We start from the raw sequence: 27,605 nt of genomic DNA, 5'->3' as shown, positions 1-27,605 counted from the left end.
CTCTGCCTCCCAAGTGCTGGGATTAAAGGCATGCGCCACCACGCCAGGCTGGGCAAACGCTCTTAACGACTGGTTTACATCCCCAGCTCCGGCTATTGACCGTTTGAAGAAAAAAAATTTTTTTTAAAGGATTTTTCTTTAAAATCTTATATTTAAAGTAGTTCGGTGATCATCTTATCCTGAGAATGAGCTCACAAGTAAGGCAATTTGGGGACAGTGAGAATAAAAAAAAAAAAAAAAAAAAAAAAAAAACCTTGCAAATGCATATTCAGTTTTACAAACGAGAAAGCAAGACTTCCTCGGTGAACCGATTTTCAAGATATGTCTTCTGCAGTGATTCGAGAGCGTCGGACACTCGGCCCCTTCTCAGCATCCCGAGCACGACCCTTTAACCTCTGCTTCAGCTCTTCTAACAGGTCCTTAGGGTACCAAACCGTGGCTCCACACGGTCACAGCGTGTGTGGAGGGGACTTGTAGTAGCGACGTACCGGAAATGTTCGTGGAAGTGACCGAAGTCAACTCACGACTGATTGGCTCTTCGGAATAGTCCTTCGCCTCCTTTTGCTTGCCACTGGTTGCTCGTTTTGTCTATTTGAACAATCCCCGCCCCCGAGAAGCCGGTCCCGAAGCTCCAATTCTCCATGATTATTGGTGGATGTTCCTCCCCATCTTCGAGCTCGGCCCGCTGATTGGTTGTAGCGCTTACGAGCCAGCCCTCCCCACCTCCCCGGCCTAGAAGACAGCGGGGAAGGCGGGTGGTGAGGCTGGGGGCCTGAAGCGGCGGTACCAGCTCCGGCGGCGGCAGCTGAGGCGGTGGCCGAAGCCGCGCGGTGAGTCTGGGGCCTGGAGTCGAGCGCTTGCGGCTGGCGGGACGGCCAGACTCCCGGCCAGTGTGGGCCGTGCTGGGGGAGGCCCGGGAAGCCGCTTGTCTGGACCGTACAGCGCCCCAGCACCAGCCCCGCGCCCTCGGGGAGACCCCCGCAGGCTGGCGGATCTGCTCCGGGCCTGCCGTGGAGCATTTAGGTCTCCTTCTCGGGCTCAGGACCTGGAACTCCAGACTCACCTACTGACGGTGGAGCCTGTCCCTGGGAGCTCCAGTTTCGGGATCTGCCCCCTACACTTCACCATGGAGACCTGCCAGGGACCCAGACCTCCGCGCCCACGCAGGGTCAGCCTCAGGGTCACGCCCTCCCTTCACGTTTCAACCTTTCAACTCGAATTCCCCTAAGGCATCTTCACAACCTTTGGGATTTGTGACTCAAATAGTTACTTTGAATCCAGCCTGGGGCAGCTGGCTTGTGGGTAAACCTTCAAGTGACTGTCTAATTACTGACGTGATGAGAATAGAAAGTCCAAGTCGGTCTCCTTCCCGCTGCCTCGTGTGCGTACACGCTCAGTAGTGGTTTCTTCCTCTCTAAAACGGCCCAGTTCCTTTTATAGTATTTTATTCCCTCTGTAGGGTAGCGTTTGAAAGCCTTTTAAGACTATTTTACTCCTTATGTTTTGTGTTTACTCCCAACCCCGGCATGACCTTGAATTTCTTGCCTCTCCCTCAGTGCTGGGCTTAAAGATGTGTGGCATGGTGCCTTGGTTATGAGGTGGTGGGGATTGAACTCGGGGTTCTGTGCGTGTTAGGCTGTGTTTCACAGATTCTTTCAAAGCCAGAGTGCTTCGGGAATTGTTTTTGTTTTTTAGTATACTCTGGCAGGATAGGTGTATTGTTAGTTACTGCCATGGCATAGTGGGCTAGTCCCTTTTTAATGGCCACTTTATTGTGATCCCCTGGGTGGTAAACTTATTGAGGGAACAAACAGAACATAGTTAAAAAATGAGTGTTCCTGTTGAGCTCACAATTTGAGTGTGTTGCTACTTCCTATGGGGTGTGTGTGTGTGTGTGTGTATGTATGTATTTGTTTCTAGAACTGCCTTCCCAACCCAGTGAATGCCTATTCCTCCTATGAAATGGTGCAGTACTTGTATATAACCTTTTGTATGCTTTAAATCACACCTCCCTTGCTTTTACCGTCAAACACTATGAATGGTTGTTATATTGTACCATACACTATGAATGGTTATTATACTGTACCACATAGCAAATAATCACAAGAGCACTATTTATTGATTGGGGGGGGGGAGGTGCCGTGCGTGCAGTGGTGTGCACGTTGATGTCAGGACAAATTATAGGAGTTCTCTCCTTTACCTTGTTGGTCAGTCATCAGACTTAGCAGCAAGCTCCCTTTCCCACTGAGGCATCCCTCCCACCTCCACCCCATCCCCCAGGATATTCTGCCCATCCTTGGTAGACTCTCCAGGTTCAGAATCCGTGGATGAGACGAGCTAGCCACACTAGTACTCTGCACAGCTGCACTACGCCGTCCATACAACAGCCTGTAGCCACACGTAGTTGCTGAGGTATGACCGATCCAGATCGGGATAGTTGAATGCAAGATTTTGGAAGCCCGGTCTCAAAATGAGTTTTTGAATTATTGGATCAAGTACGCCCTGTTGAGTTTCACCTGTTTCATTTAAAATTACATGGAGGGCTGGCAATATCTCAGCACCTAAGAGCACTTGTTGTTCATCCAGTGGACCCCAGTTGTCAGGCCACTCTCAACTGCCTGCAACTCCTGCTCCAGGGACTCCAATGTCCTCTTCTGACCTTTGCAGGCTCTGCACATATGTGGCATACATTCAGATAGTCATGCATAAATAAAATAAAATAACATAAAATGACTCACGTGACTTGTATTATATTTCTGTTGGGCCAGACTGCTGTAGACTAGTCCATACACTCCTGCAAATGACAGGAAAGGAGAAATCTTAGTTTTAGTTCTCTCTCTTCTGCCCTGCTCCTGGTACCTGACTTTAGACATCTTTACACATCTACAATAGTTATAACAGCGAAGAAGAGCTGTGTGTCCCAGAAACACTTTTAAATGTGTAAATCCTCACCTTATCCCATGAGTTAGGTACTCATTTCTTCTACTGAGGTGCCATGGAAATTGAGGAGTCTTAAGTGTCCCCCTTAAGGAAGGTGACTTTGCCTCAGGATTTAAGCCCAGATAGTTTCTGGAGTCCCATGCCTGGCACAAATGAGTGGAAATCCGTGTTAGGAAAGCCACAGAGGGATTTATTAACAGAGTTTATAGAGTGTTGAAGGATGGGGCTGGGGATGGTGTTCAGTCTCGGTAGAATGCTTGCAGCATGCAGAGCCCAGCTTGGAATCCCAGCACCCTTAGACTCCCAGCTTGGTGGTGGAAGCAGGTGGTTCCAGGCCGTCAACTGTGGCGTGAGTTCAGGGTCATGCTATGAATATAAGACTGGCTGAAATGAAAGAAAAAGATGTTTTAAAGGGCCCAGCAAGATGGCTAAGTTGACAAAGGTGCTTGCTGCCAGGGTTGACAGCCTGAGTTTTATCTCTGGGATCCACATAAAGCGACAACTCCTGCAAGTTGTCCTCTCACCTCACATATGCTGTGGTGTGTGTGCACATAAATAAATGTAAGTTTAAAATTTTTTAATTTGAAAAAAAAGTGTGAAAATAACTTTTATTCACCTGTATTGATTGTCCGTGAGTCTTACTACCTCCATCTCCTAACCTAGGTCTAGTCCTGGGAGCTTCTACCCTCCATACAATATAATCTAGGCCTAGAATGTTTTCAGCCTCGACTTGCTGACTGATTCAGTCTGGCTCCTCTCAGCCTCCCCTGAATTGCTCTGCCTGGCCTCAGACTAACTCTAGCAATCTTTTCTAATCTTCGTCTCCCTCCTATTCTTTTTCTCATGCTGTCTTTTCCTGTATCTAGCTTGTTTTCTCTTCAGTCTGTCTCTGTGAAACTCCCAGTAAAACTGCCTTCTTCTCCCTCTCAGCTGCTCTACTCTCCCTCTCACTGTACTGTCTCCATGAACTCTACTGTATTCCCTCACTGTACTGTCTTCCTCCTGTACTCTCCTTAAAGTAGCTTCCTTTCCCCTCTCTTCTCATGAGAGTTGGCCATATCCTATTCTCGCAAATCTTTGTCTGATTTGTTACTTTATCTGCCTCTCAATTAGACATCACTTTCAAACATGGGTGCTTCCTTCTCCACACTAACTTAACCGTTATTGTTTAGGGTTAAAAGTGTATACTAAGGGCTGTCTGTATTCGAGCCAGAGGGATTGAAGGTGTGTACCGAGGGCCGAGCTACACCATAACTAGAAACAGGTTCAAATATCCTGTAACAATATTGAAAGGTGTTCTTCCCCAAAGAACCTCAGGGCAAGATGCTTGGGACGGGTCCTGCCGCGGCCACCGCCAGTGCCGCCACATCTAGCAATGTGAGCGTCCTGCAGCAGTTCGCCAGTGGACTGAAAAGCCGGAATGAGGAGACCAGGGCCAAAGCAGCCAAGGAGCTCCAGCACTACGTCACCATGGAGCTTCGAGAGGTTGGTCTCTGGAGCTCTGGGGCCAGGGCTGTGGGTACCGTGCCTGCTGGGCCGCCCCTGGTTTAGATTGCCACTGTAGCTCAGTATTTAAGAGGACACTAGTTTTCATGTCTGTGGAGCATGTGGGTTCCTTTGCAGAGATTGCACATTTCTGTAATATCGCTTGTGTTTATGGTCTCAGGTCAGCTGTTTATTTTGTATGGTTTTTTTTTTCTTACCACCAGCCCCTCGGTTCTCTGTCTCTGACTGTGGTTGGGATGGCTCTGAAGAGCTGATAGTCTCAAACTTTCCAAACAGACCACAGTTGAGGGCAGAGACACTGACCTACTCACCCATGTCCCACTGGTATTACGACAATTTTAAGACAAGCTGATCTCTGCTGTCGTAGAGAATCAGTAAGCAGTTGTTAAATAAACAGGAGTCACGTGACCAGCTGCTCGTCGCTTTAAAGCGGTGGAAATGGTCTAGAGCCTTGTCTTTAGTTTGAACTGTGCCTGCCACCTCTCCATCTGAATCTCAAGTTGCCAGCCTGCTACTGCCTTACCAGTGGTGCAAATACACAAATCTGTTCTGTGTACATCTTCCTTGCAGATGAGTCAGGAGGAGTCTACTCGCTTCTATGACCAGCTGAACCATCACATTTTTGAACTGGTTTCCAGCTCAGATGCCAATGAGAGGAAGGGTGGCATCTTGGCCATCGGTAAGGACAGCATCTGGTAGCAACAACTGTTAGGGACACTGGACAACTCAACTTGGTGCTCTGTCTGCACTTGCTAAAGGAGTAGTGGTATCTACTTCATCTGTAGTTTAAAAGAGTTTTAAGACACCTGTAGACAGGCTGCACATAGATGAGTGCTAATTCTAGCAAAAGTCCTGGGACACGGGCAAAACTCGCTGTTAAATATGACAGCTGAGTCTCAGAACTGGTGACTTCTGTGGCCAGTTTGCCAAGGGTGAGACTAAAAGCCAGCTTTTCATTCTTCTGCCTTAGGTGGCCTTGGTGGGTTTGACCATAGTAGAGCAGGATTTGGCACAGTGGGGCTCATAGATACACAAGTAGAAATGCGTGCTATTTGCCCAAGAGCTGGCCACAAGTACTGTGAATTGTCACTCAGTCTTAAGAATGAGATACACAGATGTGTTAAAATGAGGTCATTTTGATTTACGTGCATAGTTCCAGAACAAAAATCCAAACTGCTGGTTCAAATGAAAAACTACTGTCTTCCATATAGAAATGTACTGAGAACAGAGTAAGGTCTCTCCCAGGGTTCAGCATGTGCATTCCAGAACACACCACCCACGTGGTCACCTTTGCTTTCTTTTCTAGCCAGCCTCATAGGAGTGGAAGGTGGGAATTCCACCAGAATTGGCAGATTTGCCAACTACCTTCGAAACCTCCTCCCCTCAAGTGATCCAGTTGTCATGGAAATGGCATCCAAGGCCATTGGCCGCCTGGCGATGGCAGGGGACACTTTCACTGCTGAATATGTGGAGTTTGAAGTGAAGCGAGCCTTGGAGTGGCTGGGTGCTGACCGAAATGAGGGCCGGAGACATGCCGCTGTGAGTTCCTGGGGACTGAGCCCCGCCAGGGCTGGGGGCAATGGGGCCCGGTTGTGTGTGTTGCTCCCTTCCTCAGCTTGTCCTGGGAAAAGGATTCCAGGCTGTGAGGTGGAGGCAAGCAGGGGTGCCTCAGCATGGCGGCATTAGCAGGGGTGCCTCAGGATGGCAGCATTCCCAGCTTGGTTTCAAGGAAGGAGCAAGCACAAGCATCAACCCTGGCTGATGGCTTTGTCCGTTACAACTTTGTAGCTTGGCTGCCTTAACTAAAGACACTAGTGTTCTCTAAAACGAAAGTAGTAACAAAATTGAACATCATGTTTTCATCCAATAACTGTTTATTGACTGTATTGGATGGCAGGCATGGTTCTTGGCTTGTTGTCTTGGTGTTGAAGCATCAACACCATGGCGCCAGCACCTGTGCTTGTCCACAGCCAGGCGCTCGCCAAGCCTGGGATGCTTGGTGGGTCGTCCTTCGCCTCTCCTGGTGCTGGGCTTTGCTTTTCCTTGTAGGGAGATGCTCAAGGATGGCGGGTGTGTCCTGAGAGCAAGTCCTAGGAGGGGTAAGAGTTGTGTCTGTCCTTCTCTCCCAGGTCCTCGTTCTCCGGGAGCTGGCCATCAGTGTCCCCACCTTCTTCTTCCAGCAAGTTCAGCCCTTCTTTGACAACATTTTTGTGGCTGTGTGGGACCCCAAGCAGGCCATCCGGGAGGGAGCTGTAGCAGCCCTTCGTGCCTGTCTGATTCTCACCACACAGCGGGAACCGAAGGAGATGCAGAAGCCTCAGTGGTACCGGGTGAGGAGATGGCTCCACGTAGCCACTAGCAAAGCACTTTGGCTTGGAGAGTCGCAGCTGGCCATAGAGCAGGCCTTGCATTTGTTTGAGCTTGGCACGGCTTTCTTCTGTTCACTGTGAATCTGTAGTTACTGTATTGTTTTCTTAGTACAGATATAGTGATAGTCACACCATTATTTTATGCATCTCTAACAATAAAAATGTGTCAGTTAGACTATAATTAGAGGCCTCTTGCTATGGTGGGACACCCCTATAATCACAGCATTTGGGAGGCTGTAGCAAGAAGATAAGAATTTGGGCCTGATCATGAATTTGAGATTCTTCTGTCTCTATCTCCTTAGTGCTGAGATTATAGGAACATACCACCGTGTCCAGTTCTATGCCCTGCTGGGTCTTGAACCCAGAGCTTTGTGCGTGTTAGGTAAACACACCAACTGAACTACATGCCCAGCCCCTGAACCATGTCTTTTAAAGATTGATAATTGGCCATGAGTAGCGGCTGATACATTTAATCCCAGCACTTGGGAATCAGACAGTTAGGTCTCTGAGGTGAAGGCCATCTGGGTATACATAGTGAGACCCTGTATCTAAAACAAAAGCAAATTATGTTTGATAATTGCAGTTTTGGCTAGCAGTGCCCACATCATCATGACTTCAAAATATTACAACCAAGATTAAGTTCTGTAATCAGGCATACGAATGAACAAATGAAAGAATGCAAAGTCAGTCTGCACTACCTGATGAAACTCTGTTTCAAAACACAACAGAATGAGAGCTGATATTTATTATTACCTTCTTATCAGCCAGCAGTTGTCCAAAGACAGGAGTCTGGGTATTTCTGAATCCGTAAACCTGGTTGCTGCTGACTTAGAAAGGGCTAGTTCCTCTGCTCCAGTGTCCTGAGTCCTGTGCTGATGGCTGCTGCCAAGGAAATGTATGTCACAGAAGGAGTCCTAAATATGGGAACAAGAGACCTGGCCTCCCTCGCTGTGTGACATTGGACAAGTTACTTAATTTCATTGGGTTTTATGTGGCCGTCAAACAGGTGATAGTGGCATTTGCCTCAAAAGCATGTTGCAAGCATTGGAGCTAAGTTAAACAAAAGCACTTGTGAGTCAGTATTGATGTTGGCACAAGGCACCAACAGGCCCTGGGTGCCACCAAACCTCTGGGTAGAGGGGCAAGCCTGCATTTTCTACTTTGAACACTAGGTAATGAAGGCATTCTCTATACTTAGCACACATTTGAAGAAGCAGAGAAAGGTTTTGATGAGACCCTGGCCAAAGAGAAGGGTATGAATCGAGATGATCGAATCCACGGAGCCTTGCTGATCCTCAACGAGCTAGTTCGTATCAGCAGCATGGAGGGAGAGGTGAGTGCCTGTGTCAGGGGGCCAGCGTTGGGGCCTGGGTTCCTGTGCCTGTTTGTCGGCAAGCAAGGAAGGCCACAGATGGGATCATTGCACGTAGTGCAAGTCCTGTGAAAACCATGAAGCAGGCAGGAAGATCGTGAGTGGGTCTGGGCCGGAGAGGGTAAGTGGGCACTCAGGGTCTGCCCTCCCTACAGTGGTGCCATCTGAGTGAGAGCCGCAGGATGTGAGTGAGGCTGCCTTACAGATGGCTGGGAGCTGTACTCTAGGGGGAGGCTTTGAGGTGGGAGAGATTGGTATAGTGTAAGCAAGGAGAAGGGGAGATGGTGTCAGAGACGTGAGCCCAGTTACATGCTTGCTGTCTGTGGTCAGCAGTTTTTCTAATTGCAGCACCGATGTCAGTGGTGTGCACATGGGAATCATGGGGGTTATGGATTTCTGACACCTCTGGCTGGCTGTGGGAACAAGTGTGTGGAGAGGTGGGAATGAAGTCAGGGAGTTAGGTGTTGTTTAGTCAGCTTAAAGGTGGAAGGATTTGCACCCTGTGAGAGAACACAGGAAGGGCTGAGTCCACACTGGCTTGAATGCACAAAAGAGAAGCAGCATTGGATGTCTCTTTGTCTTTATGTGAGGCCATTGTGAGGTCCTTTACGCCAACATAGGCCATCAGAGCAGGCTTGTGTCACCCAGGAGCAGGCAGGCTACAGCATCCTCACCTTCTGTTGTTGGCTATGAGCAGCCCTTGTGGTCATGGCACAGGGTTGGTGATGGAGCTCTGAGCAGCACCAGGGCCTCTTGATGGGTCAGGCTTCTGTAGCTGAGGTCACATTCTGGTGGCTGCCACAGGAGGCTCCTGGAATTGTCTGGCCGGCTTCAGTAAGATGTTGTGAACACAGCGACTGAGGAGACAGGATTCAGGAAAGGCTGGAGGAAAACTCCATCTGTGAGACTTCCTGTGAGGATCTGTTGTGTGGTAGTTCAGCCCTGGGTTCCCAGACTTACTACACAGTGATTGCTTGGTAATTGCTGTGCCTGTGTCCGGCAGCACATGGGGGGGGGGGTAACTTGCAGCCTTTGTTTCCTTTTAGTGAAACAAGAATGTCACCTAGCACATAAAGATGTTGGCACTAAGTGACATGGTTCTCACAAAGGCGCTTTGTGAATATGAGGAAGCTCCTAAAATACAATGATGATGATGTTATCCTGGGTTCTCTCACTCAGCAGGCACTACCAGTGCAGAGCCTAGTGTGTGCGAGCAACAGAGACCCCTAAGAGCACCGAACAGGGAGAGACGGACAGAACCCATGCAGATAGAAATACTCTGTGATAAGCTAGCTGTATGGTGTTATGTGCTAGTGCAGCATCGTGTGAGACCAATACCACAGCACTAGAGTGGAGAGAGCCCAAATGGGTGTTTGAGCACGGCTGTGAGGAAGATGGAAAGCCACACCAGTGTCAGGGGAGAGAGTACTCCATGAGAGCAGCAAGAATCCCTGCGCCTGCGCAGATGAGCAGGAGAAGCTCCAGGAACGTCCGGTCCCAGGATGGAAGATCTCACACATGGTTAGGAAGCCATTGAGTCCACTTGTGTGCAGTGGTAGGCTAGTTGTAGATTTTAAAAAGGATAACTTTAAAAAAAAAAAACCTTCTTATTTTAACATATCTACCTGTGTGTGGAGGTGTGCACATTTATGCGTGGGAGTGACAAAGCTATAGGTTGATGTTGGGTGTCGTTATCACGCTGTGCCTTTTACAAGGTCTCTCACTGAACCTAGAGCTCAACAGTTCAGCCAGACGAGCTATCTATCCACTGTGATCTGGAGCCCCTGTTGTGACCACGTCCTGCACTGAGAGTGTAGGCGTGTGCAGCAGCCACGCACAGCCACACCCAGCCTGCTCCGTGGGTGCTGGGCATCTGTGCTAGGTCCTCCTGCCTGTGCAGTCAGCACTTTACTGACTGAGCCCCTAGGCGTGGCTTTTGACTGACGTGAGCCTCTGTGGTGAGAAGGACTATTGAGGGTCAAGGGCTGAAGCTACAGATTCATTAAGAGGGAACTGCAGAGCCACCACATGGCTCACTGAGCAGGCCAGAAGACTGTGGTCAAGGCTGACAACCTGAGTGGTGGATGGGAGAACCAGCTCCACAGCCGTCCTCTCACCACACACAGACGCAGAGTAATGAGAGGTGTTTTAAGAGGGAACAGGCCATCTTAGCAGGGATTCTTGCGGCTCTCCAAGGAGTCGCTGATGTGTAAGAAGAGGCTGGGTTCTGGACTGAGGATTTGGGATAGATTGGAAGGAAGAAAACTCAGTGTATCTGGTTTTGTAACTGGGAGACTGAAGTTGCTTTGTGCTGAGATATGGAAGTAGAGTAAGGAGAACAGGGTATTTTTGAGTGTATTAAATTGAAGGTGCTTCTCGGGCACCTGAGTGACCAACTGAGTGACCTCCTGAGTGACCTACTGAGTAGTTCTGGGGAGAGATCTGGTTAAGAGAAATGAGTGTAGGGGTTGCTGCTAACTCAAGTCTTGAGACTGGGCAAGAACTATGCATGACTCACCTGGTGTAGATGGAAAGAGGTGGGAACCTGAAGTTGAGAAGTGAGGAGTAGCCAGGGAGGCTAGAGCAGTCGGGAAGAGCGGAGCAGAACAGAGTGTGGGGCTCATGCAAGAGTTCACAGTATATCAGATGCAGCAGATGTGAGATGAGGACTCAGAGGTGATCCTTGGAACCTTCCTGGAAAATGAAAGAATCTGCCAAGAAGTGCTGGAAACTATTGGGGGATGAGTCCCGTGGGTCCCTTCAGCAGCAGAGAGACCAGCACTGTCAGGCACCTTGTTCCACGCCACCCCGGGGCGAGCATTCTGAGAAAATGATTTGCCTGAGTTTCTACTCCACTTCAGGGAAAGAAATTAGAATGTTCTTAGCAGGAGGCCAGCAGGAAGCCACTGTCACCTTCTCAGCAGTTTGCAGTTCAGCCTTCCTGAGCATGGCTGCTGAACACTTGGTGGGAGGACCTCCAGGCAGGCAGCCTGCTCCACTTTCTTATTCAAGAAAGGTGGACTTCGTTTACCTTTTGACCTTGCTCAATAAAGGGGTCTTCTGCCTACACTGGAGCAGGACCTGGTCCTCTGATGCAGACAGGCCCCTCTACTGTCAGGCAGTCGCTCCTCAGGGTGGGCGGGTGGATGCCCTGCCCACTCGCTGTGCCCAGGTTAGAAGCCTCACAGCAGCTTAGTGACCGCTTCTTCCGTCCCTTGCTCCTGCCGTGTGTAGCGTCTGAGAGAAGAGATGGAGGAGATCACCCAGCAACAGCTGGTGCATGACAAGTACTGCAAAGACCTCATGGGCTTCGGGACCAAGCCTCGGCACATCACGCCCTTCACCAGTTTCCAGGCTGTGCAGCCCCAGCAGCCGAACGCCTTGGTGGGACTGCTGGGGTACAGCTCCCCCCAAGGCCTGATGGGATTTGGGACATCCCCCAGCCCTGCCAAGTCCACTCTGGTAGAAAGCCGCTGTTGCAGAGACTTGATGGAAGAGAAATTTGATCAGGTAAAAGGCAAAAGGGCCTCCCTTCTTCCCGAAGCTCACACCTCTGTCTCCTCCGCCAACCCTGTGTCCTTGCTCTCTCAGGTGTGCCAGTGGGTGCTGAAGTGCAGGAGCAGCAAGAACTCGCTGATCCAGATGACAATCCTTAACCTGCTGCCCCGCCTGGCTGCATTCCGACCGTCTGCCTTCACAGGTGAGGGAGGCTGTCCTCTGAAGACATTCCCTCTCAGAGATTCTCAAACAGGGAAGGAAATGGTGGTCCCAGAGAGTCGGGCCTGCCTCTTCTTGAAGCAGTGCTGACAAAGGGCTAGTCTCTGGTCGCTTTGCCTCCTGTCCAGTTTCTCCATTTTCTGTTAAGAGACCTTGTAGAAGTCTGAAAATGTAGGTAAGAGTCAGGCATGGTGGCACACACATATAATTCCAGCCTCCGGAGGCAGAAGAATTAAGAGTACATTGCGGTCCTTCGTCATATAGCAAGTTTGAGGCCAGCCTGGATCACAAGAGACAGTCTCAGAAAAAAACGCAGATAATCCGTGTGCAGTGGAGGGTCAGTTCTAGGCCAGGTCATCATGTGTATGTGTGGACACAACATAATTTTTTGTGCTGTGTATGATGGTTCATATCCACATCACAAGCCTTAGGAGGTTGAGGGGAGACCACCCAAAGCTTGCAGCTAGCCTGGACAGAGAGAGAGAGAGAGAGAGAGAGAGAGAGAGAGAGAGAGAGAGAGAGAGAGAGATCATCAGAAGGGCACTTGAGTCCATTCTGTCAGCAGCACTGTCTGGGGCAGAGCGTGGTTAGCGGCCTGCTTTCCCCATGATGGCTGATCAGCAAGCACCCTCACTCCTGTGCTGTGAGGATGAGGAATGTGGCTGAGTTAGAGGCAGGTTCCACCGGTGTGGACCGTGAGTTCCCTATGCTGTGCTGTCCTCAGTGTCCTCAGTGGTCACTGAGCTGGTGGCTGTCTGGGAGCCCAGATACAGGCATTCCTGACTGTTGTGGCTAGAGACATTTTTTTTTCCCTTCCTGTCACAGTCCTCAGCTGTAGGAAGCTTTGGTGACAGACCTGGCGGGAATTCTGAGTCAGCCCATTACTGAAGTGTGGGACACGTTGTTTTTTCTTTTCTTTTTTTAAGATTATATTAAAGGCACGTTTACTGGGAAGCTGTTCTCAGGCAAGTGAGTTCACTGGCCCCAAGGACCAAGGCCAGGGAAGTCGCCATGAGGAAGGGGTGGGGGTAAGGGAGGGAGAGAAAATATGCAGAGAGAGAAGAGAAGGAGAGAAGGGGAGAGATTGGGGCAGGTCATTGACCTTCGTGGGCCTCCACGTCCTGGCTAGTGGAGAGTACAACAATAATTCCTGCCTCCTTAGTGAATAGCACGTGAGTGCTCAGGCACAGAGCAGAAACCATTCTCAGGCTGTTATTGCCTCCTGGAGCTCCTCAGAGCCACTTTGGGAATGAGGAGGTTTGTGTGACACTAATACTCTCGCTGCCGATTTCAGTTAATGTCCCTCCCTGGCTTCCTACTTGGTGAGAGGGAGGCCTTGACTCAGAGGTCTCTTGTACTTCACTGTGCCGTGCTGCTTGTGTTTAGTAAGCTTTCGGAGGCAAGCAAGGGCTAGTGGTATACAGGGGGCAAGCAAGGGCTAGTGGTATTCAGGGAAGGCCAGCCTGACCTGCAGTATGCGCTGGTTCCTGGGCCAGGGGAGGCTGGGGAGGGCTAGGTGCCGTGGATGGTGAGGGGCAAAGCAGGCTGGGCTGACAAGTGCAGTGTGCTGGCTGAGGACCAAATGGGCACAGAGACCTGTTGAGCCAGAGAGAAGGGGGGATGAAGATCGCCCATAAGTTCCGAAATTTCCCTCCTGCCTGCCTGGCACCAGCAGCTCTCTCTTCCCAGGGACCAGACACGCCTCTGGACAGCAGGGCTTTATGTGGGCTTGGGTTGAAAGTCTCTGGTTCAAAAGAAACTTAGCAAGTAGGTCCAGTTTGCATGCTGTAGAAACATACCAGGCTGTGCTCAGGGGCTGCCTAGCAGCAGGGTACAAAGACACAGGCTCTGTGTGTTCTTTTGATGTGGGCTTGTTGCTTTGTCACACATGACATTAGAGTCCATCAGGGAAAGTCACCCTGATTGTGAAGCCCATGTTAGTAAAACTCACAGCGTGGAAGTCCTCACCTGACCTTCCCGAAGGTGGAGGGTCTGGGAATAGCAGAAATACCCTAAAAATGAAGCCTAAAAGAACAAACACAAGCTGGGCATAGCGACACAACTGCATCACAGCGTCACCCTCAGGGCCACCACACCTAAGGGCCAGCCAGCGTCAGTGGCAGAGAAATCGGGAAGGTCCTTTGTTCTGGGGTAGGGTGAGAAAGAAAAAATAGAAAAGCCATTCCGGCTCGCAGTGCCCAGGAGCACCTGCTCTTGCCTGCGCTGCTGTAATCACGGAGATGCAGGTGCCTGTCCAGACTGAAGCCTAAGTCTTACTCTCCGGAGCCACAGCAGCGATCTCCAGGTAATGGCAGAGAGACTTCCAGACTTTGAGTGGAATGCCCATTAGTTGTAGTAAATAATACTTAATACAACTTTCTTTTTTTGTTTTGTTTTGTTTTTTGTTTTTCGAGACAGGGTTCCTCTGTGTAGCCCTGGCTGTCCTTCACTTTGTAGACCAGGCTGGCCTCGAACTCAGAAATCCGCCTGCCTCTGCTTCCCGAGTGCTGAGATTAAAGGCATTCGCCACTACACCCGGCTTAGTACTACTTTCAATGTCACTATACTTACTGTAAGATAATTTGATTAATATCTTTGTTTTTAAACAAGATTTATGTTTTATTTACTTTGGGTTTTGGAATTTAAAAAAGTTATTTTATGTGTCCAGGTGTTTGGCCTGCTTGTGTGTCTGTGCACCACATAAGTGTCTAGTACCTGTGGAGACCAGAAGGGGGCGGTAGACCCCTTGAAACTGGAGGTTTACAGTTGTGAGCCATTGTATGAATGCTGGGAATTGAACTTGGGTCCTCATCTCTTCAGCGCCTTAGCTTTTTTTTGAGGCCTGGGGTGGGGGATTGAGAGGATTCACCTTGTAACTCTGGCTAGCCAGAAACTTTGTATAGACCACACTGGCCTTGAACTCACAGAGATAGATCCACCAACCTCTGCCTCTCAAGTTGTGACCCCTTAACAGGTTTTGAAGAAAATGTACTCTTCCTCCAGAGTAATACTAATGGAGGGTCCAGGGAACTAGCTTAGAGGAAAAGGCGCTGCCCACTAAGCCTGGTGACCTGAGTTTTATCCCTGGAGCCACAAGGTGCAAGGAAAGAGCTCATTCCACAAGTTGTCCGCCAGCTTCTGCATGCACATTGGCAAGAACCTCAGCACACCTCTCCCCACACAAATGGAGTTACTGCGGAGTTAGACTAAGAGACAGCTCTGTGACACTTTCCCAGAACACATACCTAAGGGGGATCTCGAAGCTGAAAGTGTCTTATAAAATTCTTCCTTTAAAGCTGAGTGTGGTGACGCACGCCTTTAATCCCAGCATTTAGGAGGCAGAGGCAGGTGAATCTCCGTGAGTTCGAGGCCAGCCTAGTGTACAAAGTGAGTTCCAAGACAGCCAGAACTGCTACATAGAGAAACCCTGTCTCGGAAGAAAAAAAAAATTCATTCTTTAAATTCTTTTTTTTTTTGCATTTTTTTTAAATTTTTAATATTTTTTATTACATATTTTCCTCAATTACATTTCCAATGCTATCCCAAAAGTCCCCCATAGCGCCCCCCACTTCCCTACCCACCCATTCCCATTCTTTTGGCCCTGGCATTCCCCTATATTGGGGCATATAAAGTTTGCAAGTCCAATGGGCCTCTCTTTCCAGTGATGGCCGACTAGGCCATCTTTCGATACATATGCAGCTAGAGACAAGAGCTCCGGGGTTCTGGTTAGTACATCATGTTGTTCCAACAATAGGGTTGCAGATCCCTTTAGCTCCTTGGGTACTTTCTCTAGCTTCTCCATTGGGAGCCCTGTGATACATCCAATAGCTGACTGTGAGCATCCACTCCTGTGTTTGCTAGGCCCCGGCATCGTCTCACAAGAGACAGCTATATTTGGGTCCTTTCAGCAAAATCTTGCTAGTGTATGCAATGGTGTCAGCGTTTAGAAGCTGATTATGGGATGGATCCCTGGATATGGCAGTCTCTAGATGGTCCATCCTTTCATCACAGCTCCAAACTTTGTCTCTGTAACTCCTTCCATGGGTGTTTTGTTCCCAATTCTAAGAAGGGGCACAGTGTCCACACTTTGGTCTTCATTCTTCTTGAGTTTCATGCGTTTAGCAAATTGTATCTTATATCTTGGGTACATTCTTTAAATTCTTAGCATCCTTCCATTTGGCTGCTTTAAATTTGAGTGCTGGTAGGGACTCTGACCTTGGCCACATGTTCTTTCTTGTCTGTACCAGATACCCAGTACCTCCAGGACACCATGAACCATGTCCTGAGCTGTGTCAAGAAGGAGAAGGAACGGACTGCGGCGTTCCAGGCCCTGGGGCTGCTTTCTGTGGCGGTGAGGTCGGAGTTTAAGGTCTACTTGCCCCGTGTACTTGACATCATCCGAGCAGCCCTGCCTCCGAAGGACTTTGCCCACAAGTAAGCACCTCCGATAGGATTTCTCCATCTGAGCGGTGTCGCGGTGGAGAGACTCACACAGCTTACGCCCATTCCACACATTGTTACCTCTGAGGCACGACAGGTGGAGGACAGTCCCTCCTCACTGAGTTCAAGCTCGTTGCAATGACTAGCTATTTAGAAAGGTAGAAACCTTGATGTTGGCGACCACTGCATTCTCCTGCCTGACTGTTCTCTGGCGTTCAAGTCTTCTGCTGACAGAATGCTTGTGGAGGAATCCCTGACCAGATGGTCATCTTTTTTCCTTAGCTCTAACACGTCCCAAGTCATCCCGTCACTGAATAAAACATAGCAAAGCCTTTGGCATCTTGCCAGATGGAGAGGCCTGGCTGATCCCAGGGAGTCGGTGCTCCTGTGTTTCCACATCCGGTGTTAGCAAGGGTTGTTCTGGTGGATGACCCAGCACCCTCACCATAGGGAGACATTCCTTCCCGGGGGACACCTGTATATCACCCTGTGGCTCCTGATGGGCACTCAACTCAGTTTGCTTCCCAACACATTACTGCCATCTGCTGGAGTGGTCTTTTAAATGCACGTACACAGTGTCTGATGGGCTGCACCCAGTAGAATTTTGCAATAATCTCCACACTCACTTGTGGCCGGCCCTGTCTAAATAACTTGCCCTCCTGGCTCCAAAGTAGCTTTGAGGTGGGACATTATTATGAGTGTCTCTATGTCTAACGGAGCCCTTCTGTTTCATTGCAGGAGGCAGAAAACTGTGCAGGTGGATGCCACGGTATTCACGTGCATCAGCATGCTGGCGAGAGCAATGGGGCCAGGCATCCAGCAGGACATCAAGGAGCTGCTGGAGCCCATGTTGGCAGTGGGCCTGAGGTGTGTGCCAGAGGCCCGTGGCCACCCCGCTTCAGTGATGGGTCTGGCTCCAGCCATCTTGTGTGATCTTAACTAAGGCAGCTTTTGGTGCCTCAGCTCTCTCATCTGAAAAAGAACAGCGTGCGCTGGGTAGGGTAGTTGTAGGGATTAAGTGAGAGCCATTAGCACAAGGCGGGACATAGAGGGAGTACTTGGTAGGCATGCATGTTACTCCTGGGAAGTCTGGTTAACCTCCCAAAGCTTCGCTCCCTCCCTGATGAAATAAGGAGGATGCTCTCCTTCTGCGTCGTCTGCTCATTGGCTGAGACTGTCTCTGGTGACTGAACTGTATTGTAGAAGGTCTCTCTGGTGAAAACCAGAAATGTGTAGATTATTCTGAAATTGAGACAAGGCCGAGGTTGTTTAGCACTTGAGAAACTTAAGCAGTGACAAGGCTCAGTCCTCCTGTTGGTGGCAGACAGTGTGTTGCCCTAGCTGCTAGTGAGAGACTGCCACGCCCTGGCCAAGTCCTTACGGCTTCCTTCTCCACAGCCCCGCCCTCACTGCTGTGCTCTATGACCTGAGCCGGCAGATTCCACAGCTGAAGAAAGATATTCAGGACGGCCTTCTGAAGATGCTGTCCCTGGTCCTTATGCACAAACCCCTCCGGCACCCAGGCATGCCCAAAGGCCTGGCCCACCAGCTGGCCTCCCCTGGTCTCACCACCCTCCCTGAGGCCAGCGATGTGGCCAGCATCACTCTTGCCCTTCGAACCCTTGGCAGCTTTGAATTTGAAGGTAAGAGGTTACTGTGGCTCTTGCTGAGGTGTCAAGGGATGGAGTGGACCTGAGAAAGGGATATGACAGCTAGATTTCAGGATCTGTAGGGTCTTCATGCAGGACACGAGGCGAATAGTGGCCCCTCCTTCCCAGGCTTCTCCTGCCTGTTCTTCATCTCATGTCTCTGGGGCAGATGGTGTTAAAACGTGTGCACTGCTTCAGAAGAACAGCGCATCAGAGGCAGAAACTCGGGATGGCGCTCCACCCTCCTTACCGTCCCACTGATGTGCAGCCAGGAGGGGATTTACTGCTTTAGACTGTCTGGCAGGGCTTCTGGACATTCCCATTCCTGTGCCTGTGTGTGGAGCCCTGTCCCAGGCAGCGGCGTCCATTCCTCTCCTTTCCCTTTGTGCCTAGGCCACTCTCTGACCCAGTTCGTCCGACACTGCGCAGATCACTTCCTGAACAGCGAGCACAAGGAGATCCGCATGGAAGCTGCCCGCACCTGCTCCCGCTTGCTCACACCCTCCATCCACCTCATCAGCGGCCATGCCCACGTGGTTAGCCAGACTGCAGTGCAGGTCGTGGCAGATGTGCTCAGCAAGCTGCTCGTGGTTGGCATAACAGATCCTGGTAAGTCTTGTGACAGAGCAGTCCTGGGGGACCCTGAAGCTTGAGGTGTTTGCATGGTCTGGAGAGATCATCAACCCTAATAATTTCATAGTTAGCTATGTCTCTGCTAAGGCCTGGCTCCTGTAGCCTGTTGGTGTAAGATAATCTATTTTTACTTAATTTCTCTCTTATTCCTCTGAATAGCTTTTTTAAATGCGTACAGTAGATTAGGTGAAAAAGGTCTTTCAGGGTTCTCCCACTAGTTTCACAGTAGTTCTCAACCTGTGGGTCACAATCCCCCCTTTTGGAGTCAAACAACCCTTTCACAGGGGTTACCTAAGACCAACAGAAAGCATAGGTATTTACATTACATTTCATAACAGTAGCAAAATTACAGTTATGAAATAGCATCAAAAATAGTTTTATGCCAGGCAGTGGTGGCGCACACCTTTAACCCCAGCACATGGGAGGCAGAGGCAGACGGATCTCTGAGTTCGAGGCCAGCCTGGTCTACAGAGTGAGTTCTAGGACAGCCAGGGCTACACAGAGAAATCCTGTCTCGAAAAAAAAAAAAGAAAAGAAAAACAAAGTTTTATGTTTGGGGGTCACCACAACATGAGTATTGAAGTGTGGGTGTTAGGAGGGTTGAGACACCACACAAGGGCAATAGCTGTGGAGGTAGGAACTGGGAAGAGGCTGGAGGGATGGGACCCTGAAGAGGTGGTCAAAGCCCTGTTTGCTCTTGCAGACCCTGATATCCGCTACTGTGTCTTGGCATCCCTGGACGAGCGCTTTGATGCCCACCTGGCCCAGGCAGAAAACTTACAAGCTCTGTTTGTGGCTCTGAATGACCAGGTCTTTGAGATCCGCGAGCTGGCCATCTGCACTGTGGGCCGACTAAGCAGCATGAACCCAGCCTTCGTCATGCCTTTCCTGCGCAAGATGCTCATCCAGGTAACGGGCTGGCCGGCAGGGAGGAGCGAACCTCCACAGCGAGGGGGGCCCTGGGGACAGGGAGGGAAGAAGGAGGGAGGCCCCTTACCACGTCATGTCTGCACCAAGAGTCCGTGTCTCCCAGCTCTGGGTTACAGTCCGAGTGTGAGCCTGTCATCCGCAGGATGTGAGGTGCTTTCTGGGTCCAGACTCACCTCTCAGGCAGCTCCTCTGTCTCTGTGGCAAGTTTTTAGCCACCCAGTGTCTTGGCACTCAGTGCGTTTGCAGTGTAGGACTCGGGCCTCCCACTCTTCTCGAATCGCTTCTGTCATTCTTTTCTAACAGTAGACAAGCACAGGGCTGGCTGTCTTTAACATGGTGTGGTTTCCTCATGATCCATGGTCACTGCACTTGGTTGGGGCTCATTGACATTCATTTTTAAGTGATGTGAGATGTGTATGTTCTCTAGAGAGATCCAGGTTGGCCTTTCTGCTGCAACCTGGGTCCTTGGTTTTTGTCTTCACTGTTTGTTCCTTGGCTTCCAACAACAGTGCCTGTTCCAACCCTCCCGCCTTTCTGTGTCCTTCCGCCTCTTTTGAAATAGACAGGTTGCATAACACATGAAGAACTTAAACACAGAATGCCACATATGCAACTTACCCTAGGAAAGTGTGATTTGTTTGCTGTTTGCTATAGTAAAACATGACTGCAGGAAACAGCCACTACTGAGCCTGCCAGTTCAGACTGTGCCAACTTAGGCATGGAAACAGCTCCTAATGGGAGCATAGGCTTGTTCATTCAATCAGGACCTGATGCTCACCCGCCCCGCCCCACTGCACTGGCAGTATGTGGGTGAACAAGCCAGATGCAGCTTTTGTCCTTGGGAAGCCCATACTCAGCCATCAGGCCAGCTCACTCTCCTGATGTTGGAGAATGAAATTCCATCAGATAAGTTGACTATGTGCTGGACTTAACTCTTGAAACTTAAAAATAAATAACTAAGATTTTTTTTTTTTTTTTTGAGACAGGGTTTCTCTGCGTAGCCCCGGCTGTCCTGGAACTCACTCTGTAGACCAGGCTGGCCTAGAACTCAGAAATCCGCCTGCCTCTGCCTCCCAAGTACTGGGATTAAAGGCATGCACCACCACACCCAGCTAAGAATTTTTAAAATATTTCTTTAGACTATTCAGAGGAATTGAAAACCAGGGCCTTGTATGTATTTGGAAAATACTGTTACTGAGCTATATCCATAGCCTTTAAACTCTGAAGTAAGGAAAAAGTAGTTTTGATAGGGATTTGATAGGGATTGTCCCTGATTGAATTGTATGTCTTCACTGAGTGACCTGGCCATTCCCCGAGGGCTGGTGACTGGGCATTGGCGGATGGCTGACTCTAGCCTGGCCTGCAAGACATCTGCTAGTTGTCCTCTGCTTCCTGGGACACATCGCTGCAGCCAGCCAGCACCTTACTCAGTTGTTGCATATGGCTAATTTACTGCTGTCTTGTGTGACTGGAGAACACAGGCTGTGGAGGTCATACAGAACATCAGTTACCAAGTCAGCAGCTAGGACACAAGTCTTAATTCTGCCGGACCCCTGACTAACTGGGCCTTGCAGTGTTCACTTTGACATTGCTTACATCTCCTCCCCTCAGCTGTACCCAGAAGCCCATGTATGCTGCTATGCTAGTGTTCTAGGGGTGTGAGAACAAGCCCAGCAGCTCCGCTCAGTGGTGTCTGGAGACACTAGCACTTCCTTCATGGAGATGTATCTGGCTCCCTGTGCAGGTTCAGCTCTCCTGTTTCATAGTTGTTTGTCCTTCCACTCCTTTGTCGTCGTTATAGAACCTCTTGGGAACTTTGTGTCTCCTCAGGAGCCCTGTCTTCAGTCCATTGTCTGGAAAACCAAAGTCTCAGCTCTGACAGATGTTCCTTCTCTAGTACTACAGGACTTCGTACTGCTGTGACAGCCAAGGCTGTTGAGAGTTACGGATCCCCATGCTCGCCAAATGTCCAGTAGAGACTTGATTCACTGGAAGCCTGCTGACACCTCTCCCCTTACACGGCTCTCTGTTCTGCCCTGTGCCATCGTGTGTTACCTTTCTTCCCTGCAGATCCTGACAGAGCTGGAGCACAGCGGCATTGGGAGAATCAAGGAGCAGAGCGCCCGCATGCTGGGGCACCTGGTGTCCAATGCCCCCCGGCTCATCCGCCCCTACATGGAGCCTATCCTGAAGGTGAGGCACGCCAGATGGCCAGAGTGGGGCTTTCCCTCTTTGTGCCTGGGGCGGGGGTGGAGGAGGGGAACTTCAGCACTGCTACACTGAACTAAGTACATCAGGTGTTTTGGTGCAGGCTGGGGACAAGGGCCACACATAGCACCTTGAGTTAAAGGTGCCGGGAGCCTCACCTGTTGCAGGACCGAGTTCCCCTTCACGCTTCAGGCTTCAGGCACCAATGCGCTTGGGAAGGAGATGCAGGGAAACAGCATGTGCACTTTCCCCAAAGGAAAAAGTCATGTGACGTCGCTTTAGTCATGGGACGTTTTCTATGTCTGACACGTGCATTGGCGGGAAGGCAGAGTTGAAAGGGCTCATGAGAAACGTCTTCAAATTGTGCTGCTGCCTCGGGTGTATGCTGGGCTTGTGTTTGGTTTCAAGAAAAGCTTGGAAATCCACAGTCCAGAGCCTCCCATGGTCACAAAGCCTAGAAGTAACTTCTGTATGGCCTAGTGGGCCTTGGAGGTTTTGTTTTATTTGTTTCCTGGTGTTTGGGATTAAACCCAGAGCTTTGCGTGTACTGGGAGGCGTGCTGCCCTCTAGGGGTAAGATAGCTCTCCTACAGATTCCTGTCCACACTCATTTTCTTATACCTTCTTCTGTAGGCTTTAATTTTGAAACTGAAAGATCCAGATCCTGACCCAAACCCGGGCGTGATCAATAACGTGTTGGCCACTATAGGAGAACTGGCTCAGGTGAGGGAGCAACTGGCCTTCCACGGGTGGAAGCGCGCTCTTTAGCCTGGGAAAGGCAGAGCACTTGTTTTTCTCTTCATTCATTTTGGTTTCTGGTTTTGTTTGTTCTTATTTTCATTTAGAAGCAGCATCTCGCTGTGCCATCCAGGCTGGCCTCATACTCACAGAACTCCTCCTGCCTCACCTTCTGGAGTTTTGGACGCCCTAGGCGTAAGCCACCACACCCTTCCTAAAACAGCGTCTTTATCCCCCTGATCTCCGCCCTCTGCCTTTGCTCGCTCTGCAGGTGAGCGGCCTGGAAATGCGGAAGTGGGTTGATGAGCTCTTTATCATCATCATGGACATGCTACAGGACTCCTCCCTGCTGGCCAAAAGGCAGGTGAGTGCCACAGGACCAGGGGCACCCCAGTAGCCCTAGCCAGGTCTTTGCAGAGCTTGGCAGTCATTTTCTTTGAATGGAGAAAGAGGGCAGAATCTCGGAACAAGCTTTGGCTCTCCTCCTGACCCGTTACCTGCAGCTCAGATCCGGGCTGAGCGTCACCCTTTCCCCTGCATAGAGGGAAATGCACTCTGCTTGTCGAGCCCCAGCTCCTGGGGAGGAAGCAGGCTTGGACACTGCTTGTGGAGGCAGACAGCTTCCCCTCGTTCTCCGGCCACTGGGGGTTATTAGAGGAGTAGTCCAAAGCGGAGAATAGTCTCAGCTTCCGCCCGTAGCTCCTCTTAGTCATTCAGGATACAAAAGAACCATATTTCCTCTGAGAAATGTGGGAATATTCTGTATGGTTTTTTCCTTTGATTTTTTGTGGCAACATCTTACTCCGTAGTCAATAAATAAGTCAAGTTACTTACTGTGTAGTTAGAACTGGCCCTGAACCAAAGGCTGTCCTCCAACTTGAGCCTCCCTGGTACAGAGAGTACATTGGAAGCCATGACTCCCGCTCTAGTCTTCACCTTTGATGCAGTGACTGTAGGCTCATGCTTGCCCAGCTGTTAGTATGCCCTGACTCTAGGATTCTATGCATGGTTAGTGACTTAAAGTCTTCTCATTGGCTCTGGCATCTCAGTTCCCTCTCAGTACAAAGAGTATGCCTGTGCTTTCTTTCTTTTTTTTTTTTTTTTTTTTTTTTTTTTTGTACTGGTTCAATAAGCCTGTGGCCTTTTGTTGACTCAGGTGGCTTTGTGGACCCTGGGACAGTTGGTGGCCAGCACTGGCTATGTGGTGGAGCCCTACAGGAAGTACCCTACTCTGCTTGAAGTGCTGCTGAATTTCCTGAAGACGGAGCAGAACCAGGGCACTCGGAGAGAGGTACACAGCATGGCCACCTGCTCTGCAAAGACTTGAGGGCGTAATGGCAGTAACCCAGCCCACACTGGGAGGGCGTCCTGTCTGTCTCTGCTCTGTTGATGGGATGATGGTTTATGTGGGAGGTGTGGCGTGTGAGACAAGAGAGTTGTACCTCAAATCCTCTCTAATCGGATGTTGGGGTAAGTGCTTATCGTTGTCTCCCCTTCCCTGCTCAGGCTATCCGAGTGTTGGGACTCCTTGGGGCTTTGGATCCCTACAAGCACAAAGTGAACATCGGCATGATCGACCAGTCCCGGGACGCTTCCGCTGTCAGCCTGTCAGAGTCCAAGTCAAGTCAGGATTCCTGTAAGTTAGGACTCATGTTCCTCCTGTCCATGTTAGAAACAACCTTGGTCAGGTAACTGATAGATACTGAATCTCTTGGCAACTTGTGAATGAAGAACCTGTAGTCCCTGCGTCTAACCAGTCCTGTCTCTGCCCAGGGTCTTTGTCAGGGTTAACAGGCTAAGTCTGGGTTACTTTTGACTGCTGTCGTCTGTCACTTTGTTAGTGCTGCTTCTTTTTTTTTTTTTTTTTTCTTTTATTCCTGGGCCCTCATGAAGGGGGAGGATAGCTCTTGTTTTCTCTGTTTCATTTGAATGAAATCAGGACATAGAAAGACCAGTAGCCCCACAAGCCCTGGGCCCCCTCTTTTTGCATCTCGTCTGACAATAGAGACCCATTGCCTTTTGACAAGGACCCAGGCGTTTGGGAATGAGGGTGGAGTATGAGTTTCTAGCCCACCATCTACTGGGGAAAGCCTGTTGATGAAATTGAAGGTTCAACAATGGTCTCCTCAATGCTGTAGCAGAATATGATTTTCAACAATGAAACTTTGTTCCCTATAAGCTCTCTAGGCTGGTTGTTTGGTTTTCTCCATTTATTTCCTTCTCCCATCTGGGTAAGGGAGTGTACTGTGTGGCTCCCCTTTGCTCCCTGACTGTGAAGAGCAGAGCCCAGGCCAGCTGCTCGTGTTCCTCAGCAGCACCTGACATCCTGTCTCTCTCCTGCATCGCCTACATCCCCTGCATCTCACTTCCTCACTGCATGGCACCATGGCCAGGACAGAGTCCTTGCTGTTCAGGGTATGGCATATGCCTGCTAACATGTGTGCAGTCCCTGTGGGACTGGTCATCTGTGCAACAGATGTTTGCCTAATTTAATTCCCTTTCCTTTCATTTGGAGGAGTAGTTATTTTATTGATGGTTTCAGCTCTGAGGTTGTGAACTGTGACGCTGAGAAGCTACGTTAAACCTAGGAATTTAGAGAAAACCCATCACGCACTGTTTCAGGCTTTGGTGCTTTGGGTAATAGAAAAGCTCGGATGAGCTTTGCTCCTGACAGGGAAAGCCTATTCATCGGTTCCTAATAGCCCTGTGCTCCGCGTTCACAGCACCGTCAGAACATGCAGGAGAATACATTCATGCTAAGGCCTCTGAAGGGGCTTTGTTTGCTATTAGCCATGCTTTGCCTCACATCGGAGGCCTGCCACCAATACTTACGACTCTCTCTGTCACCTTGTCCTAGCTGACTACAGCACCAGTGAAATGCTGGTCAACATGGGAAACCTGCCCCTGGACGAGTTCTACCCCGCTGTGTCCATGGTGGCCTTGATGCGGATCTTCCGAGATCAGTCCCTCTCTCACCACCACACCATGGTGGTGCAGGCCATCACCTTCATCTTCAAGTCCCTGGGGCTCAAGTGTGTGCAGTTCCTGCCCCAGGTCATGCCCACATTCCTTAATGTCATCCGAGTCTGTGATGGGGCCATCCGGGAAGTAAGTACTCAGCCCTTCCCTGCTCACCTGCGTGCACCAAGAGCACTGCCTCTCCTCCCTTGGCCTCTGGCACCTAAGTGTGGAGCTGGGTCTGTCCAGTTTTCTACTCCATCCCACAGGATAACTAGAAGATGAATAGCCCAGTGGGAAGAGACAGCATTGTTCTCAGTACTGTAGATGGCTTTAAATCAGGCTGAGTTTTGTTGTTGTTTGTTTGTTCGTTTGTTTTTAAGGTCTGTTTTTATAAAATTTAATTATATGTGGGTGTGGGTGTGGAGGTGTGTACATGTGCCCATAGAGACCGGGGCACTGGGGCCCCTGAAACTGCAGTTACAGGCTGTTGTGAGCCTGATGGGGTACTTTGGCAAAGGTGTACTCTTATCTACTAAGCCATCTTTCCAGCCCCAAACTGCTTTTGATTGAACTCGAGGCCTCTGACTTGCTAGGCAAGGACTCTGCCCTCTGAGTGTATCCCTCGCCCTTTTATTCTGAGAGAAGATCTCAGTAAATTCTGTCAGCTGGCTTTGAGCTCTGAGCCCAGATCAGCCTCAAACATGGAGGCTTTTTAGCCTCTGTGGTAGCTGAGGAAGGCAAGGCAGAATCAGCCAATTTTAGTGACAGTACTATGTAGATGAACACGCATAATTCTTACTAGGTCTAATGGTGCCAGCCTGTCCTATTATTGTTGGTTCTGAATTGGAGCATGTGATCAGTATCTGGGAGCAAGCCCTCTCCTGGGCAAGGCTTCCTTCTTGCTTTGTCACCGATGCGTAGTCTGTGAGGTCACTCTGGAGAGTGACCATGCTATTCCCCAGCTACCTTTCACCCAGTGGCTTTTAGTATTCCTCTGTAATCCTTGTCAGGTGCTAAGCTGGTGGCTGCATCGTGACTATGTAGTTCTGTGATATAAAGAGTGGTTCCGTGGCATCTGTACCCATGCATGCATGGTGTGTGTACCAACAACACACCTTACTCTAGGGGTTCAAGGCAGCACACAGTTCTTAGTAGTCTTAGAATGACCCCGAGGGTATGTAGGCTGTGCTCTGCTTGGAAGACTATGCTTAGATTCATTATCTTTCCCTCAGTGACATACTTAGAGGTAGGTAGTAACATTTTATAAACTGCTTCCTAACTTTGTGGCTGAAGTATAGAATTTTTTTTTGGTTTTGTTTTTGTTTTTTAATCCCTTTTTGGGACAGGATCTTTCTGTGTTGCCCAGGCTGGTCTCAAATTCCTGGGCTTGAGGGACTCTTCCACCCAGTGCCACCCAGGTACTGTGACTTGAGTTCTGTGCCACCATGCCTGGCTTTCAGTCCACTTTTGTGCTTTGTTCTTACAGTTGTCAGCCTCGTTAGATTCTTCACTCCATTCGCTACAAACACTCCCATACTTTGATTCTAGATAATTACATGCTCTGAAAATAAAGGGAGCTTGGGTGTTTTTCGTTGTAAACTGTAAATCATTCATTACTGCTTTGAGTGCCTCTGGGTCGCCACTGCAGCGCTGCTTCAGTAGGGGAGGCTGCAGACCTTTGCTCTCCGTGCTCCCTTTCCTGCTGACTTTAGCTGCAGTCTCTGTTTTACCGCTAGTTAGAGCCGCTACTGTCGGAGGGTTTGGGTTAATGTTTTTTACAGTTTTTAAACATTCCCTTATAGTCTTCAATTATTAAAAGAGTTCTTTTCTTTTTAATCATGAGTTGATACTGGATTTACCAAATGCCTTTCCTTTGTTTTAATAATCATCCAGGGCTTTTTCTCCTTTAATGTCTTGTTTCATTGTGTTGAAATAAGTTCTAATGTCGAAACACAGCCACTCTGGTTATGACAGGTTGTTTGTTTGTTTGTTTTTGTTATTTTGTTTTGTTTTGATTTTTTTCGAGACAGGGTTTCTCTGTGTAGCCCTGACTGTCCTGGAACTCACTTTGTAGACCAGGCTGGCCTTGAACTCAGAAATCCACCTGCCTCTGCTTCCCGAGTGCTGGGATTAAAGGCATATG

The 27,605-nt window shown here is 49.6% G+C and overlaps 1 protein-coding gene across 1 annotated transcript in view; it reads left to right on the top strand.

The window, feature by feature from the left end:
- Window positions 1-713: 713 nt before the first annotated feature.
- Mtor (mechanistic target of rapamycin kinase) overlaps window positions 714-27,605 on the top strand; it is a 111,393-nt gene continuing 84,501 nt past the window's right edge. The window contains exons 1-19 of the mRNA XM_021160177.3: window positions 714-830; window positions 4,250-4,425; window positions 5,017-5,125; window positions 5,753-5,985; window positions 6,576-6,776; window positions 8,014-8,148; window positions 11,422-11,697; window positions 11,779-11,887; window positions 16,152-16,338; window positions 17,083-17,211; window positions 17,743-17,987; window positions 18,387-18,602; window positions 19,330-19,535; window positions 21,627-21,749; window positions 22,397-22,486; window positions 22,773-22,865; window positions 23,658-23,792; window positions 24,008-24,137; window positions 25,359-25,609. Coding sequence (XP_021015836.1) covers window positions 4,264-4,425; window positions 5,017-5,125; window positions 5,753-5,985; window positions 6,576-6,776; window positions 8,014-8,148; window positions 11,422-11,697; window positions 11,779-11,887; window positions 16,152-16,338; window positions 17,083-17,211; window positions 17,743-17,987; window positions 18,387-18,602; window positions 19,330-19,535; window positions 21,627-21,749; window positions 22,397-22,486; window positions 22,773-22,865; window positions 23,658-23,792; window positions 24,008-24,137; window positions 25,359-25,609 — 3,030 coding nt within the window. The 5' untranslated portion in view covers window positions 714-830; window positions 4,250-4,263. The remainder of the gene's footprint in view (window positions 831-4,249; window positions 4,426-5,016; window positions 5,126-5,752; window positions 5,986-6,575; window positions 6,777-8,013; window positions 8,149-11,421; window positions 11,698-11,778; window positions 11,888-16,151; window positions 16,339-17,082; window positions 17,212-17,742; window positions 17,988-18,386; window positions 18,603-19,329; window positions 19,536-21,626; window positions 21,750-22,396; window positions 22,487-22,772; window positions 22,866-23,657; window positions 23,793-24,007; window positions 24,138-25,358; window positions 25,610-27,605) is intronic.

Source organism: Mus caroli, unplaced genomic scaffold (genome assembly GCF_978045245.1).
Source record: "Mus caroli unplaced genomic scaffold, Mus_caroli_1 scaffold_6, whole genome shotgun sequence".
Lineage (NCBI taxonomy): Eukaryota > Metazoa > Chordata > Mammalia > Rodentia > Muridae > Mus > Mus caroli.
Note: the sequence above shows the minus strand (reverse complement) of the source record. Positions and strands in the feature narration are given on the sequence as shown.